The following is a 16,319-nucleotide window of genomic DNA, read 5'->3' as shown; positions in this document are numbered from 1 at the left end:
GGAAACAAAGTTGTTCTATCTTTATGGCAGAGCAAGATGGGATTAAAGATCCATTTCTCCAGGCCTGAGGCTTTGGTGTCTCGTGTCTCCTTTTGTTCTCTCATCTCTGTTGTCAGGTCTCATCAATTCCCACCTACTCTTCCTCCGTCACATTTCTTAGACTTCATACCTCCATTGCTAGGCTGACCCTATTGGCCTAACACTCAAATTATTACTCCTTACTGGGCTTCCTTACACCAGCCTCCATGCGTCTCCTATCCAGATGTGCAGCTAGACACACATTCCTTGAATGCGACTCTGATCCAAGCACTGCGCTTGCCTCAGAAATAGAAAGCAGAGTCCCCGCTTCATCCACCAATGGAATGCAACTGTCAGGGCTAATCCTGGAGAGAGGTAGAGGTGGAAGGGAGCATCTTAGGGGGGAATTAGCTTCTAAAGACGACTTGTAATTTGAAAATCACAGTCAAAATTATTCACGAAAATCCTCTGCATTATCTATAAAGTACAGTAGAGTTTGCCATTTCTTGGTTGAACACGTTCCAGTGGCCTCGACCTGCAAAAACGCATCCTGTAAATGGGACAGTGAGACTCAGGACAGATGCTGATGTCAGTGGAGCGACAGTCCCAACTCTCCCCCTCACACTTCACCCCCAGAACCACCTGTACCGTGCCTCCCTGCCTCTTGCTCTGCTCTCGTGTTTGTGTTTTCTCTCAAGTACTTTTTTTGTTGTATTCGGTGTACAGTGGGCCCTCTGTACCGCGGGTTTCACATCTGCGGATTCAACCAAACTTGGATTCCTTGTACTACACTATTTTATAAAAAGGACTTGAGCATCCACAGATTTTGGTATTCACAGGGGCTCCTGGACCAATTCCCAGTGTATATCTAGAGACAACTGTAGTTCAGTTTATAATGTACACCCACAAGTGCTGGGGCTCCATGTGTATACAACCAATATTTATTTACCAAGCAAATTTTGGCCATGGCACTTTGCAACCTAGTAACCTGAAATTGCTGTTGCAGGGATGATGATTTAGAACCTGTGTTGTGATCCCTGAGAGAATACCTGCCCTTCCAACAGTCCCCTCTTCAACCCCCATATAGCTGACCATTTGTCATTATCTTCCATTGGCAAAGTCCTAACATTTTGTTTCTAGCCCTCCAATTTTAAAATCATCTTTTCACATCTCTTAGTTTTGGCTCCCCTGGTTAAATCATGCCCCTCTTTCCCTTAAAAACACTGCTTTAAAATAGTGTTCTGGGAATAACCTTGTGTCATTAAATCATTCCAGTAATTTAAGCATTTGTTATAGAGGCCATATTGTTTGCATAGTCCTGTAAGCATAGATGCATATTATATGCTTGTTTCCAGCATATTGGTGCTCTTTCTCTCTCTTACACTCACACACACACACACACACACACACACACACGCACACTTTTTTGCTTGCTATGACTTCTCTATTAAATAATAAACTCCTTGCAGTAGAGACCGCATCCTCTGCTTCATCTCAGATTCCTCATGGTACCTAATTATGCATCTTTGAATATCTACACCATACCCCAAGCCATAGGCATTCTCTGTTTTCTACTGAGGAGTCTTTTACCAGCGATCCTTGTTTTTCAGGTTCCATTTCGACAGCAGATCTGATGGTATCGTGTGTGTCTGGAAATGTTACGAGCCAGCTGAATATCTTCAACAATTTGTAACATGACCTTGGGGCATGTTTTAGAAGAACATCAGTCATCGTGGAAAACAGTTCCCTCCTGCCACAGCGCACTCTCAAGACAGAGAATACAAACAGAATAATTGAAAATTCACTTGAGCTGGACCAACCAAATAATTTGCAAATATCCTTGGGTTTCAAACAGCTGGAATTTACCTTCTCTCTAAACTTCTAATGAGAATCTTTTTTATAGTTTAAAAAAAATATCTCTGGAGCTAATACCCGAACATTTTGCGCTCATTTTTTTTCATGACTGTTTGGACAAACTACTCAAGAAAATAAACTTGAGTACCACATGGTTGGTGGCTGGCAGCTACTTTTATATGAAGAGGTGGAAGCTTTGGACATTGATTCTGGGTTGGCTTATAAAACATCCAGTTTTATGTAGCTCCAAATGCTTCAAAATGGCATTCAGGTGGGGCAAATTCTGAGGGTCAGCTTTTCCCCCAAAACTGTAAATCTATTTCATTACATCTGGAAGTTTCTTTTACTTGGAATCAAGATGGTGCTATTTTAGAAAAATTATGCCTGACTTTATTTGGTCTTAAAACAAAAAAAGGAGCACTAAATCACTCAGTAGGATGTTTACTTTTGCCAGAAGACTTCACTGTCACTCATCTCAAGAAGTGATCCAAGTTCGCAGGTGAAAGACAGTGTTTCTGTTGCCTGGTGCTGGACCAGAGCGTTTCAGCTCCTCAAGGAATTGTGTTTAGTATCAGGAATCCATGAAGGAAACCCTATACTTTCCCCTTTTCTCGTTCACTCCGGGATGCAAAAATTGTACAATTTATTCATTTTGACCTGACCAAAAATAATAATGAAAGGAAATGAACCTGAGGTGATAATGAGGTAAAACAAGACTACGTTCTTAAAAGTTAAATGGACACAGGGAGGACAATGGTTTCTGGGAAACAACAGCCAGATAACTCCAAACGTTAGGTGATGTCAACCTGAAAACTGTCTAATTTAAACCAGCCCAGAAGTAATTCCTCTTGGATCCAGGCATGTTGACATTGGAATGACCTAAAAAAAACTCGCGTCTAATCGTTTTTCTCGAAATGCCCATCCTGAAAGGCGGATCATTTACAACTTCTCTTTGTTGACTTTCGTTGGCCCCGTCAGAACATCCCCAGCATCACCACCTCCATGGTGAGGCAGGTGGGGGGTCATGTCACGGGCCTCGGGTGTATGTGGGGCTTTTCATCGCAGAGGGGCCAGACAGGCGAGGCAAGGTTGCCACTGTCCTCGGCTGGTGGAATTTGTTTCGGCATCCCATTCATGAAGTTATTCAAAGTAGGCTCAGACAAGGCTAGCAGAATGATTACATTGGTGTATTTCTCAGGAATGATCAATGATTTCCTAGCAAGAAAACAATTCAAAATTGGTGCCTGTAATTTTTTGAGTGAAGGAGATCGGTGTACTTTCTAATTCAATTCCCCCTTCATTATGCTGCGGAATGACGATTCTAATAAAGCGCCTTAGGGTTTACAAGCAAAAGATTGGTTAGTCCAACTTTTAAACAGTGGCGGCAGTTTGATGAAGTATAAAGAACATAGTCCTTGGAGCCAAGGCCTTCAAGTCCAATTCTGTTCCAGCTCTTTGTCCTTTACCAGCTGTGTCACTCCAGGCATGTTATAAATCCGTGGTGTCCTTGGCTGAGAAGTGGGTATAATGAACCCCATTTATCTTATGTGGGGATTAACTCGAACAATATATATGTGACAGTGCCTGATGCCCAGAAGGCAAGTGATAAATCCTAGTTCCTGCTTCCTGTCTCCTCACACCCCCTCTGCCTTTTAAGTGTGCCTTGAATTGAGAGTTCTATATAATTGCTGTGGCTTCAGGTCAAAAGGAAGAAAGGAATTCCTCTGAACTTTTAAGGTGCCTCAAGATTTTACCAGCTACAAAGAAACGGTCTCTTTTTTGCAGCTGCATTTTCCTCCCACAAGTCGAGAAGTAATATATTGATCTCCTCCCACCTTCTCAAAAAAGCTTCTGCTGAAAGGACCCAGATGGTGGAGGCAAAAAATGTGTTTTTTGCTTTCACTCACCTTTCTTAAACAAGTTGTCATCCATGCTCGTGGTATCAGTTCAGTCGTTAATAATAGTCATTTTAACAATGGTTCTTACAATTAGGGCTTTCTGGAAGACATCAAAAAAATCACATATAAAAGTCCATCAATTGCATTTAGAGGATGATTTTGTAGTCATAATAGATCTCTTGGTTTTGTAAATAAAGCCCTACCTGTTTGTAAAGAGAAGTTTGTAATCATTGGAATATTATTTCCAAACTTCATATGCAAGTTAAGAAGTCTAATCAGTACAGATTTATCTCCCGCGTCGTTGAGAGAGGGTGGGAGCTTAGAGGGGCAGTGAAGCCAGATTGGAAAACAGGAGAGGCAGGAGGTCACCCTGCTTCTGGAACATGTGAGTGGCAAGATCCCGGGGTTGGAGAGAATGAGGGTACCATGAACAAAGGAGCTCCCGGAAGAAGGATTTTTGTCCCCATCCTGGGTACCAGCTGCCACTCTCTGCTCTCCCGGAATGCCTGTTCTCAGGCCTGCAACATCCCGGGCCAGGGGGCCCCTGGGCAGGTGGGGAGCCTGGGCACCGCAGAGGTGGGAGGAAGGTCAGAAACAGCCCCTTGTGCTGGTAGGGAAAGCTGGGGAGGTGTCTTTGTTTTGATCCTTGAGGGCATCCCAGTGCCCTTCTCTGAGTACAAACGAGAGAAAATCTGGGTTCCAACTCCCTTCCTTCTGAGGAAGCTAGGAGCCCCTGGCAGGGGGCGCTTATTCCCCTGGAATCATCATGGGGCTGGATCGCTGTGCCCTTGGCGTGATGCTGAGAAGAAACCCCGGGGCATTTGCTGATCCTTCCCCTCTCCTCCTTCACTAGATGAGTTCTCAGGATTGGAGACAGACACGGCAGTGCCCACGGAAGAGGCGTACGTGATCTATGATGAAGGTACGAATGTTTTTAAACACATTATTTGGATACTTTTCTGATGGGAGAATCTTATTTTAATGACTAAGTGGATGATCTCAATTTCTGTTTCCTTCGGGACTTGGGTGGGTGGCAACGCTTAGGGAAGGGTGGTTATACTGTCCCCCTCCAAGTTACCCCCCAATACAGGTTAACCTAAAGGAAAACAGTGTGCTTGATGCACAGATGCAGCTTCCAGACAAGCTCCCTGAGCCCCCCTTTCCCTCCCTCTCACCCCTCCTTCCTCTAGAAATTCTGGAGCTGCTTCATTCTGAACCTCCCCGTCCCCCATCCACACTGTTAGTAAAATGACTTGGTTTAACCAAGTCCCCGCCTCCAGCCTTGACTCTTCCCATTCTCATTCTTTCCTTTCTCTCCTTTTCTAATTACATTTAAAAATGCAGTGCTCTAGATGTGCTGATTTTCTTTTTTTTTTAATCATAGCATGTTTTCAAGTCAGGGTAAGTTTCTAAGATAAAGAATACACATGCCTTGCATGACATCTGGAACAGTCACTCCATCAATGGCAACTAATCCTGTCATTATACTTATTACCCTGCGATTGGTCTGTGTGTTTTGTAAGTTACCTCCGAAATTGAAGGAATTCACGTGGAAATCTTGTCCCCACCCCAGTGCTGGCCTTTGACACTCGGGGTGTCTGTCCCCACTTTTGTGCTCTGCCTGCCTGCTGCTGTCTGTAGTTCCAAGGCTCTTAAATCACGAATGTGGCAATAATGTCACCTTTGATGCAATCACGATCGTTCCATGTCGTGGTTTAATCCCCCAGTTTTCAAAAAAAAAAAAAAATGGACTTAAAAGAAAAACAGCAGATGTGAGAAAGCAAAGGAAGCTTTCTTAGCATCTTTGAAAATAGCACCTTTCTTATGATTTGGAGCTGTTGAAAGGGAGCAGAGTTTTCTTTTTTGTTAACGGATTAGTTCTCTGAATAGGATTAATCCTACACCCCTCCCCAGAGAAAAGCCCATACACAGAAGATAAATTTTTTTAAAAAATCAAGTTTCTTTTCTCATGTGAATTTTTTATGGCTTTAAAAGGGAAAATTATTTAGGCAGAGAATGGTCTTGGACCAGTAACAGGAGCCTGCAAAACTGGGTGAATTCTAAGGTTCTGTCCAGCCTTGATTCTAAAAATCTCATTTTTCTGGTCATTGTGTTTCTTTTTTTCCTTCCTTTCTTTTACCAGGAGCTGCTTTTCCGAGAGGACTGAAATGGGAGGAAATACTGTTTTGTTAGCAAAAAAATTCTGTTCAGGCATAGCATTTATTCTAGGGGGTGGCGGGCTGTGTGCGCGTACATGCTTTCGTGTAGAGATCAATCTTAAGAAGGTATCTTTTGATGGCACACAGCGCCCCTTTTCTGGAAGTGCCCAATTACAAAGCCATCACATCGTTTCAGATTATGAAGTTGAGACCTCAAGGCTGCCGGCCACCACCAAGCCCTCCACCACTGCCGCCACTCCTGCCGTCATCCCCCCAGAAGGCTCCATCAGTTCCTACCCTGAAGAAGAGTTCGATCTGGCTGGAAAGAAACGATTTGTTGGTAAATAGAACTTCCTGAATCAGAGAGCCATGGGTTTTAACTTTCGTTCTTTGAAGAAGAGCACAACTAATCCCTTGGATTGGCCAAGGCAGCGCATTTGCAGCGGTAGCTTATTTTCCCAGAGTGAATTTTCCATTTGGGCTGATTCAGCGAGTCATTCCTGTTTAGATGCACATGAACTTGCTTTCTGCAGAAGTCAGGAGGGGGTGGTGCATGCAGGAGAACGTTTGGTATCCGACAGAATAGAGTTTAGAGAGGCTGCCTTGTGTAGACGGAGAGGAAGGAACACTTTCGATAATCACCAGTCCAGGGAATATGAGTATTCTTATTGTAGTCAACTTTTCTGAGATGAGACTTCCCCTAGGCCTTGCCTGCACTTCATTAACTTCTTCCTAAAAGATGAGCAGTCTACTGAATTGAGCTACTTAGTGTCAAAGAGCTGAAGCTGTTTTCCTTCAGCTTTTTTTTTTAAATTAATTTATTTATTGTTGGCTGCGTTGGGTCTTCGTGGCAGCGCGCGGGCTTTCTCTAGTTGTGGTGCATGGACTTCTCATTGCAGTGGCTTCTCTTGTTGCGGAGCATGGGCTTTAAGCATGCGGGCTTCAGTAGTTGTGGCTCACGGGCTCAGTAGTTGTGGCTCATGGGCTCAGTAGTTGTGGCTCACGGGCTCTAGGTGCGCAGACTCAGTAGTTGTGGTTCGCGGGCTCTAGAGCGCAGGCGCAGTAGTTGTGGTGCATGGCCTTAGTTGCTCCGCGGCATGTGGGTCTTCCTGGACTAGGGCTCGAACCCGTGTCCCCTGCATACGCAGGCGGATTCTTAACCAGTGGCCACCAGGGAAGCCCATTCCTTCAGTTTTTTCTTCCACTCTTTTTTACATTCTTTTCCTATATAGGTCATTACAGAGTACTGAATAGAGTTCCCTGTGCTATTCAGCAGGTTCTTATTATCTTTTCTATATATAGTACTGTGTATGTCAATCCCAATCTCCCAATTTATCCCTCCCTCTTCTTTCCCCCCAGTAACTGCAGTTTTGTTTTCTACATCTGTGACTCAACTTATGTTTTGTAAATAGGTTCGTTTACCCTTCAGTTTATTTCCTATAGTTTTTTTTTTTTTTAAATGGAACTGTCATTTTCAGGTTATCTTTTTTTTTTTTTTTTACTTTTTATTTATTTATTTATTTATTTATTTATTTATTTATGGCTGTGTTGGGTCTTTTTTTCTGTGCGAGGGCTTTCTCTAGTTGTGGTAAGTGGGGGCCACTCTTCATCGCAGTGCGTGGGCCTCTCACTATCGCGGCCTCTCGTTGCAGAGCACAGGCTCCAGACGCGCAGGCTCAGTAATTGTGGCTCACGGGCCTAGTTGCTGCGCGGCATGTGGGATCTTCCCAGACCAGGGCTCGAACCCGTGTCCCCTGCATTGGCAGGCAGATTCTCAACCACTGCGCCACCAGGGAAGCCCCCAATTTCCTATAATTTTTGTTAGCCTCAAGGACTTGCGATCTAGAAATTGATTTTATTCTTTTTTCTCAATTATTAAAACGATTTCAGGAGGATATTCTGTTTCACTAAACTGTGTTTCATTCCCTTTGGGAGTCTTCTTTTCCCATGCCCTTAATGAACTTCGCTAACAAGACAGATTAACATATTAATAAGTGGAAAAAAAATAAGTTATTACTGAGTGGAGACAGGCAACAGCTTAAACTAATATCACACTTTTCTGTTTCCAAAACAAATGTTCTGCCATCAGCAGAGAACTCTTGCCAGCCAAGATGTAGTACTGAGTGTCTGAACCACACGTACTTGAAGAACAAGAATCTGTGTGTGTGTGTGTTTGTGTGTGTGTGTGTGTGTGTGTGTTATCTGTTTGAAGTACTTTATTTTTTTATTTTTTTGAATTGTAAGAATCTTAATTGGAAGGAGGAGTCCTGAGGCAAATGGTAATGCTGGCCCATGGCATGCCGCAGCCTGGGTGTATCCACCGAATGTGCTGACTTTTCTCTCTGTAGTCCCGTGACAGAAATAGAAATGCTTTCAGTGCTATGATTAACTGCTCCAAAGAACTCTTCAAAGACTGAAAGGCTTACTATTGTCTGGCTATTTTCATATGCCTATAACTCTATAAAGCATAGTAGACGACTCCCCCAAACTTCCTGATGAGATCATGAACAAGCTCGAAAGGCCTAATTTTATACACAGTATTGGCATGTAGAGGATCTAAAAATTGCTTTCAGTCCTCACAGCCACTGAAAATGAGAACCTGTACGAAAAGATGCAAAGGAACGTTTAGAAAGTTCTAGAAATTGTTACTTGGGAGCACTTGGGGGTCTTGAATATATAGAGCTCAAATCCAGTTCCTTGGGTTTTCTGACTTCTAGAGCATATGTAATAAGAAGAGCTGTGGACTAGAGAGAGAAGCTTCTGTTTGCCCCCTGCTCTGGGGGCCTCTGTCAGCATCCGCAGGCTCAGCTGGAGTGTGGGTTATCAGTTCTTGTCCTGCCTTAATTCTGGGGCCCGTGTATCTACTGAGATCACGTGTGTAGAGAGAGCTTGAGCCTATCCATAAAGGTGAGGTAGCTATTAGCGTCCTGAGCGGTAATGTTGTAGAAGGGTATTCAGGCCTGGCCTGTGTGGACATTCCAGGTAGTTATGTGAGTTCCTGAAGTCCCAGGGAAGGCCACCCAGAACTGAGACTGAGGCTGTGTATCTTGATCAGTGTATGGTTTTTTCTGGTCCCAAGACAGTCTAGGGAATGAACTGAGTTGAGAGAACTCTTAAGTCGGGCTGATTCACACCCTTCTAAGTTTTTGGGCATAGGAATGGCAGAATGCTGCAGGCTTATGTTAACATTGAATTGTAGTTCAGAGATGTTTCAAAACCGCTGAGGTCGTAATCATTGATGTTGATGGGGCAATAAGCTCTTTTGACACCATCGTATTAAAAGATATAAATATATAGATCCATACAAGAGAGCTAGGGATGTGCGTCTGAGTTTGGCATCAGGGCTGATGACCCTGGATGCTTAGCAGGAAGAGACTGAATCGGGGGGTCTACTCCGTGGAGCAGACGTCACGTTTCTGCCTCCAGAGAAAGCCTTCAGCAATCCGATTGGGTATCTTTGTTCTTTTCCAGCTCCTTATGTGACGTACCTAAATAAAGACCCGTCTGCCCCATGCTCTCTGACTGATGCTCTGGATCACTTCCAAGTGGACAGCCTGGATGAAATCATTCCAAACGACCTGAAGAAGAGTGCCCTGCCTCCTCAGCGTGCCCCCCGCAACATCACCGTGGTCGCCGTGGAAGGCTGCCACTCGTTTGTCATTGTGGACTGGGACAAATCCGCCCCGGGAGATATGATAACAGGTGTGTCCAAGGCAGATGCTCAGAGTTCCTCTCAACCAGGACAGGAATACAGACAATAAGGGATGGATGGATGATGGATGAGTGGATGGATGATGGATGAGTGGGTGGATGGATGGATGAGTGGATGGATGATGGATGAGTGGATGGATGATGGATGAGTGGGTGGATGATGGATGAGTGGATGGATGATGGATGAGTGGATGGATGATGGATGAGTGGATGGATGATGGATGAGTGGATGGATGATGGATGAGTGGGTGGATGGATGGATGAGTGGATGGATGATGGATGAGTGGATGGATGATGGATGAGTGGATGGATGATGGATGAGTGGGTGGATGATGGATGAGTGGGTGGATGATGGATGAGTGGATGGATGATGGATGAGTGGATGGATGATGGATGAGTGGATGGATGATGGATGAGTGGGTGGATGGATGGATGAGTGGGTGGATGATGGATGAGTGGATGGATGATGGATGAGTGGATGGATGATGGATGAGTGGATGGATGATGGATGAGTGGGTGGATGGATGGATGAGTGGATGGATGATGGATGAGTGGATGGATGATGGATGAGTGGGTGGATGGATGGAAGGAGGGATACGTGAATGGGTGGATTGGATAAATGAATGATGGATGGATGCAAGGATGGATGGATAGGTTAAATGGATGGACAGATGCATGAATTGGATGATGAATTGGATGGATGAACGCAGATGTCTTCCTTTAAAAGGATGAAATAGAGGCAGTACGGGAAGCCTTGTGGGGTAGTATGAAGAGCACTAGATGGAAGTCAGAAGTCCTGAATCCTAGTCCCAAATTGGTTTTTCTGACTTTGAGCTACCTACCTCATCTCTCTGGACCTTGCTTTTCCTCCTACCTACTTCATCTCTCTGGACCTTGTTTTCCTCCTATGCAAAATGTCGTTACAGCTCTTATACTCTATAATCCTGCAAATAGCCAGGGAGTCCACAGAGCCACATGTAAGATGAGATCCCACAGCATGGGTGATTAAAGAGCTCCTATTGTGCGCTACCCGGAGTCACAGTCAACCCTGGGGTCGTGACTCAGCCTCTTCCCTTTTTTCCATGTCTGCTGGGTGCTTCCAAACCAGTCTCTGTGTCCCTGAATTCCTTAGATGGGACCCAGATGTGATGGAAAAGTGCCCAGGGATCTTGAGCCTCCTAGGTCTTGGCCTGTGAGATGTTCATGAGTTCATTTGATTCTGCCAAGGATATATTTGAGGATAAATTTGTTGAGATAAGTTCTTACAGTAAAGAATTAATGTTTTTTTGAATAGACCCTTCTTTTGCAAATGATTCTTTTCGGGTCAGTTAGTTATGTAAGAGGAAGGAACATATGTGTGTGTGTGTGACTCGGGACTGGAGATGGTGCTGTAAGTCAGAGTTTGACATATTATCTGTCACTATTATGCTAGTGTGGTTCATCGAATTCAAAATTTTTAGTGCTTTTGCTTTATGTCCCCAATATTATCTCTTAAAATAAGAAAATATCCAAGCACATCCAAAGAGCAACTTTTCTAATGGAGTTTGCACAGCAGCTCCAAAACCAGGATAAGGAACACAGGAAAGAGTGCCTGGCTATTGTGCCAGGTAAGGTGGAAGGGCCAGGGGAGAGAGAGGGTACAGATCAAGGGGGCGGAGTCTTGGTGTAACTGTAAGTGCTGGTCCCCCCCAGCCTGTGAGCTGCATAGGCCGCAGAGGCCAGCTTCTGTGAAGTCCAGCATGTTCCTAATAGAAAACGAATAAGTCAATGGAAGGAGGAAAGCTTGTAGTCAGAACAGCCAGAAAATCCTTTTATTAACTGAATATGATTTTACGAATGGCAATTTTGAAAAGCAAGCAAGCAAGCATACAGAAAAAAAAAAATAATGGAAAATCTTAAGCTATTTAGCTTTTGATCTCTTGCATAACAGATGTTACTTAGAATAAATATACCACTGTGCCCTGAGCCACGGGGCTTCTGAAAAACAGAAGGATGGATACAGGATGAGAGCGCCAGCCACCTTAGACATGCCTCAAGGGCTGGAGCGTGAGGAGCCTTCAGAGAACTCCCGGTAAATGTCATTGGACTTAACTCCGAAGCAGTTCCTGTATCATCCCATAGAGGGCGTGCTTCTGAAACACATGCTCTTGTTAACTTCACATCCCAAGCCTTCCAGAGCTCCCTGGAGACTTTGAGGTCATCTCATCAACACATACTCTACACCTAACCCTAAACCAAACCTCAGTGCCCTAATCACGAGTACTCATGCCACGAGCATAGATAATATGGCTGAGGTATTTATAGGGATTCGGGCACTCCCAGTAGAAGTTGTGCGGATACTATGAAGCTGTTTACTGTGGAATAGTTCAGCGCACGACAGCCCTGCAATATGCAGGGCTGTTTAGACCCCAGAGGCTAAAAGAGAATATCGTGGGAGCTCTTCATCAGCAAATGAGTCAAGCACCAGCTCTTTTAGCTGTAGAACAGCGAAGCAAAGTGGATACACAGATACCTCCTAGACCCAAACAGAACATCACACTTCTGGACCCACTGCAGGGCATTTGGGTCCTGGTAGCTCCGTGAGATATTGAGCGCTCTGCTGGTTTCCACCAGCTCTACTTTCTTTCACAAGCGGTTGAGTCAACATGTAACCAGGTGGTATCCAAACGATACGAAACTCCTGCAGAGTGAATAGGCCTGCAACCCGTTGCTTTCCCTGATCAGTCCCAGTGAATGAGGCAGTTACTCCGTCAGGAGTGACTCCGTAGGAAATCACCCACATGATGGCCTCTGAGATTTTCCAGGACAGGTTTTGACAAGAACAGAGAAAGCAGGAGTTACACGTGCTCAGAAAGCACATTATAAAAATTCAGACCCAAGGATAAGCAGAGAAACCTGCGTAGCACGTGGGACGAAGCACAGGGTTCTGATGGAGTTGATTTCAAGGCGGGTGAGCCAGGCAGACCCGTCAAAACAGGGTTCCTCGGGCACATGTGCGAGGATGTGCCCTTGTTATATGCAGCATGTGTGGCTTGATGTAGCTGTCCTCAGAGGAGGAGGGAACCCTAGGGAGAGAGCAGCAGCCCTTCCCAGGCCCCCATGAAATACTTGTTGAAAAAAGAGAAGAATGAATTCCTCCGGAAAGCAGCGTGGAAGGGCTTCAGAGCCCAGTGCCTCTGCTGCTTTCTGCTCCCTGTGTGCCTGGTAATTAGCCGTGTGACTCTCATCCGCTCTTTCCATCCCCAGAATAGGTCTTACTGGAGGCAGTCAGAGAGAACGGGTCGCTAGATAAAGTTGTCTGCCTCTTAGATGCGTTTGATGCTCTTGATCTTTTCCTCCTTGCCCTGCGATCCAATTCTCTCAACCCAAGTCTCCCTCACAGGCTCACCCTCTTTGACCAAACATTAAAGATCGGACTTGCCAAAGCCTTGGTCCTAAGTTCTCTTTTCCTCTTACTCTGTGTTCTCTCGCTCCAGGATTTTACGCACGCACACGGTTTTACTTCATCTGGGAGAGGAGTCACTGGTTTATAGCTCAAGGCCCAGCCCGCCTCTCCTCTGAGCCTCAAACAGTAAAATCATGTCCACTTGACATCGACACCGGGATGTCTCCAAAGCATCTCAGAGTCAGCGAATCCAGAAGCAAACTCATGATCCTTCTGAGCCCCAAACCTGCTCATCTGGGTTTTCTATCGCAGAGAAGCCCTCACTTTTCCACCCATTTTTGCAAGCGTGAAGCTTTGGAGTCATCTTAAAATCTCCTTTTATTTCCCCTCCATATTCAGTTGATCACTAAATCCTGTCAGCTTCACCTTTCAGATTTCTCTTGCACACATCCGTTTCTCTGCATTAACTACCACGGTACCTGAGTTGTCACCACCTCTCACCTGGATATTGTGACAGCTGTCCAGCTAGACCACCCCACCCATGCCCCACAGCCTGTCGGTTCTCCGTTTGGCACCAGAGAGATGCGCTGAAGACAGTCTTGTTGTGTCACCCCTTCAGTGTGTTCCATTTCTTCTAGAATGAAAAGGAAAAGCCTTCATGACCATAGGGCCCTGCATATTTTTTCCATTTTGTGCTTCCTCAGCTTCATTTCATGTCGCCCCCACTCCCACCCTGCCACTCTGAGGCTCCGCCTTCTCCTGGTTCCTCCCTCTTCAGCATCTTTGCCCAGGACTTCCCTCTACCTGGAATCCACCCCACCTCCTACCATGCATCTTAGCTGCTTCCCATCCTTCAGTCGTCAGCCCCATTTCGGGGCCCTGGGGAAGCTCTGCCCACCCCCCGTCCCCCAGCACATGGACTGCTCCTTCTTAGTTCTCATCACAGCTGTATAATCCTGTTTGTCTGCCTGCCTACTGCCCCTGGAGTTTTAGATAAAGCGAGTCACCATTTGACCTCCAGCACTTAGTATAGTGTCTGACACATAGAAGGCACACAACAAATATTTGTTGAATGAATTAACGAGTGTGAACTTGGACCAGATTTTTACCCCCTCTCTAAGACTCAGTCTCCTCATGTGTCAGAATGAGGGCAGGGAAACCTATGTACTAGGACCAGGAGAATTCATCAAAGTAAAACTTAATCCAAAGGATTCGGCATAATGTTTGGCACGTAGAAAGTACTTGACAACGATTTCCTTCCAACGTAAGTAAAGAATGTGTGAAGCTGTGACGTGAGCTTCACTTGGCCTAATGAGGCAGCCTTGAAGGCTGGGCAGGTGCCAGGGCTGAGGGCCCACCTGCTGAGGCCCATTAACAGCAGATAAGGCAGAGAAAAGAGCTGCCTGATTGTTGTCACTAGACATGAGGTCAAGGGCAGGCAGAGGTATTCAACAACTAGAAACCAAAGGAGAGCCGATAGCAGTAGGTGAGGAGATCACCCACCGTGAGTCTGGGGTCTTTCAGCCACACACACGGCATTCACCATCACGGTTTCTTTGTTTCACGTGAAGGACAATTGTATATATCTATACCGGGAACTTCTTAAATACTTGTGTGGAGGTCACTGCTCTTTTCTTCTGCTGCGTGTTCACAGATGTTATTAGTTCTAAGGAGATGAGGAAGGCCAGGGAATGTGGGAGATGAGGACAAGGAAGAGAAGTAGGGAACCAGCTAGTCATCGGGAAGCGTCTTTAATTTTGTTATCTGCGTCTGGTCTCACCAGTGGGTACCAGCGTTCTACCCCATCCTGACCCAACACACTCCCCTTCTTGACTTCTCCCACAGAGCTGCCTCCACGCCACTGTTTCCTCCCCATCATCCTCCCCTGGGTTATGCCTCCGGTGTGATGCGGTTCCTTGATGCTCATTGGGTTCTGCCTCCTTTTCACTTGTAGGTTACTTAGTTTACAGTGCATCCTATGAAGACTTCATCAGGAACAAGTGGTCCACCCAAGCTTCATCAGTAACTCACCTGCCCATTGAGAACCTGAAGCCAAACACAAGGTATGATGTGTCACTCATTTACAAACGGAAAATGAGACCTGCGTGCCTGGTCATGGATATCCTTAGGTTGAAAAGGAAAGGATTAATCAAAAATGTTTTTATGATTTCTTTTGAATTCTCTAGTTAGTTCTCATAGACTATCAATGAATGCTTACCATATGTCATGTATTTTTCTTAGGAGAAAGCACTATGGGCACCGTAATTGTTAGATTATTGTATTTCTATTTTGTTCCCTATTTTCCGGAGACTAAAACTACCCACCACTGGGGAAGGAAAGGTTGCTCTGTGTGTTGAAAGGGGATCGATCTGTTTGCACTCACCCCATGGTGGCTTAGGCAGCACAAGCTTTGTACGTGACATTGATGGAGCAGCAATTACTCAGACTCTATACTGTACAAGTTCAGATCATTCAAGAAAGATGTATTTTACACATTAATAACGGTTACAAGAAGCATGTAACCTAGTCGGGGCAGTGGCTCGCTAGCCAGAGGGCCATCTGAGAGTGAGCCCCCAGTGTGAAATATGCAGAACTTGTTTCGAGGGTACAAACAGCATGAGTGTGCATTTCCTGTTTTATACTATCTGGTTTTGCTGGTAACAACCATCAGGAAAGAAAACAATGGTCGAACTGTGGTGTGCTTGTAAACTGGCTCTCTGGGAAAAAAAAAACCAAAAACAATAACAACTGGTTAATGGTATTTGCCAATTTCTCCCACCATGGCCAATTTTGAGCTACCCTGGGTCTGCGGAATTCTTGATATTTAACGATCGGCTCTCTGAAGCCTGTAGAATGGCTCTAGCACACCGTGTCACGTCAAGCCACTGTATTTCCATAGCAAAGTGTTCTAAGTGAAGTGACTTGGACCCAGGTCTCCCATTTTTTATAGAGTCAGAGGAACACAGAGGAGATTGGAACAAAATACTCTCCTTAAACGGAAATGTGTTGAAAGGGATAGAAACTGGACAATATCCTCGGGCACCGAGAGGCTTCTGCACTAGCGGAGAACTTTCCTCAGGGCCTGTTAATGTCCTGGGCTCCCTTGGACTGAGCTTTCATAAACTGTTATAAATTTTGAGATTCAGCAAATAAAAAACAGGAAACTGAGAGAGCACTTTTCTTAGCTCTTCCCTCGTAGTAACGAAAAGTTGATTCATTACAAAAAGAATAAAACTAAAGAAAACGAAGTCAACATCCCATTTTTTTATTGTGGGCAGAGTGAACGTTTTTACA

At 45.1% G+C, this 16,319-nt stretch overlaps 1 protein-coding gene across 2 annotated transcripts in view; it reads left to right on the top strand.

The window, feature by feature from the left end:
* The window catches only part of FNDC1 (fibronectin type III domain containing 1), a 97,745-nt gene that overhangs the window by 69,705 nt on the left and 11,721 nt on the right, over positions 1–16,319 (top strand). For both annotated transcript variants that reach the window (XM_059940898.1, XM_059940899.1), the window contains 4 exons: positions 4,624–4,692; positions 6,126–6,269; positions 9,401–9,631; positions 14,980–15,088. In XM_059940898.1, coding sequence (XP_059796881.1) covers positions 4,624–4,692; positions 6,126–6,269; positions 9,401–9,631; positions 14,980–15,088 — 553 coding nt within the window. The remainder of the gene's footprint in view (positions 1–4,623; positions 4,693–6,125; positions 6,270–9,400; positions 9,632–14,979; positions 15,089–16,319) is intronic.

The sequence above is a fragment of the Balaenoptera ricei genome, chromosome 12 (assembly GCF_028023285.1).
Source record: "Balaenoptera ricei isolate mBalRic1 chromosome 12, mBalRic1.hap2, whole genome shotgun sequence".
NCBI classification, from domain to species: Eukaryota; Metazoa; Chordata; class Mammalia; order Artiodactyla; family Balaenopteridae; genus Balaenoptera; species Balaenoptera ricei.
Note: the sequence above shows the minus strand (reverse complement) of the source record. Positions and strands in the feature narration are given on the sequence as shown.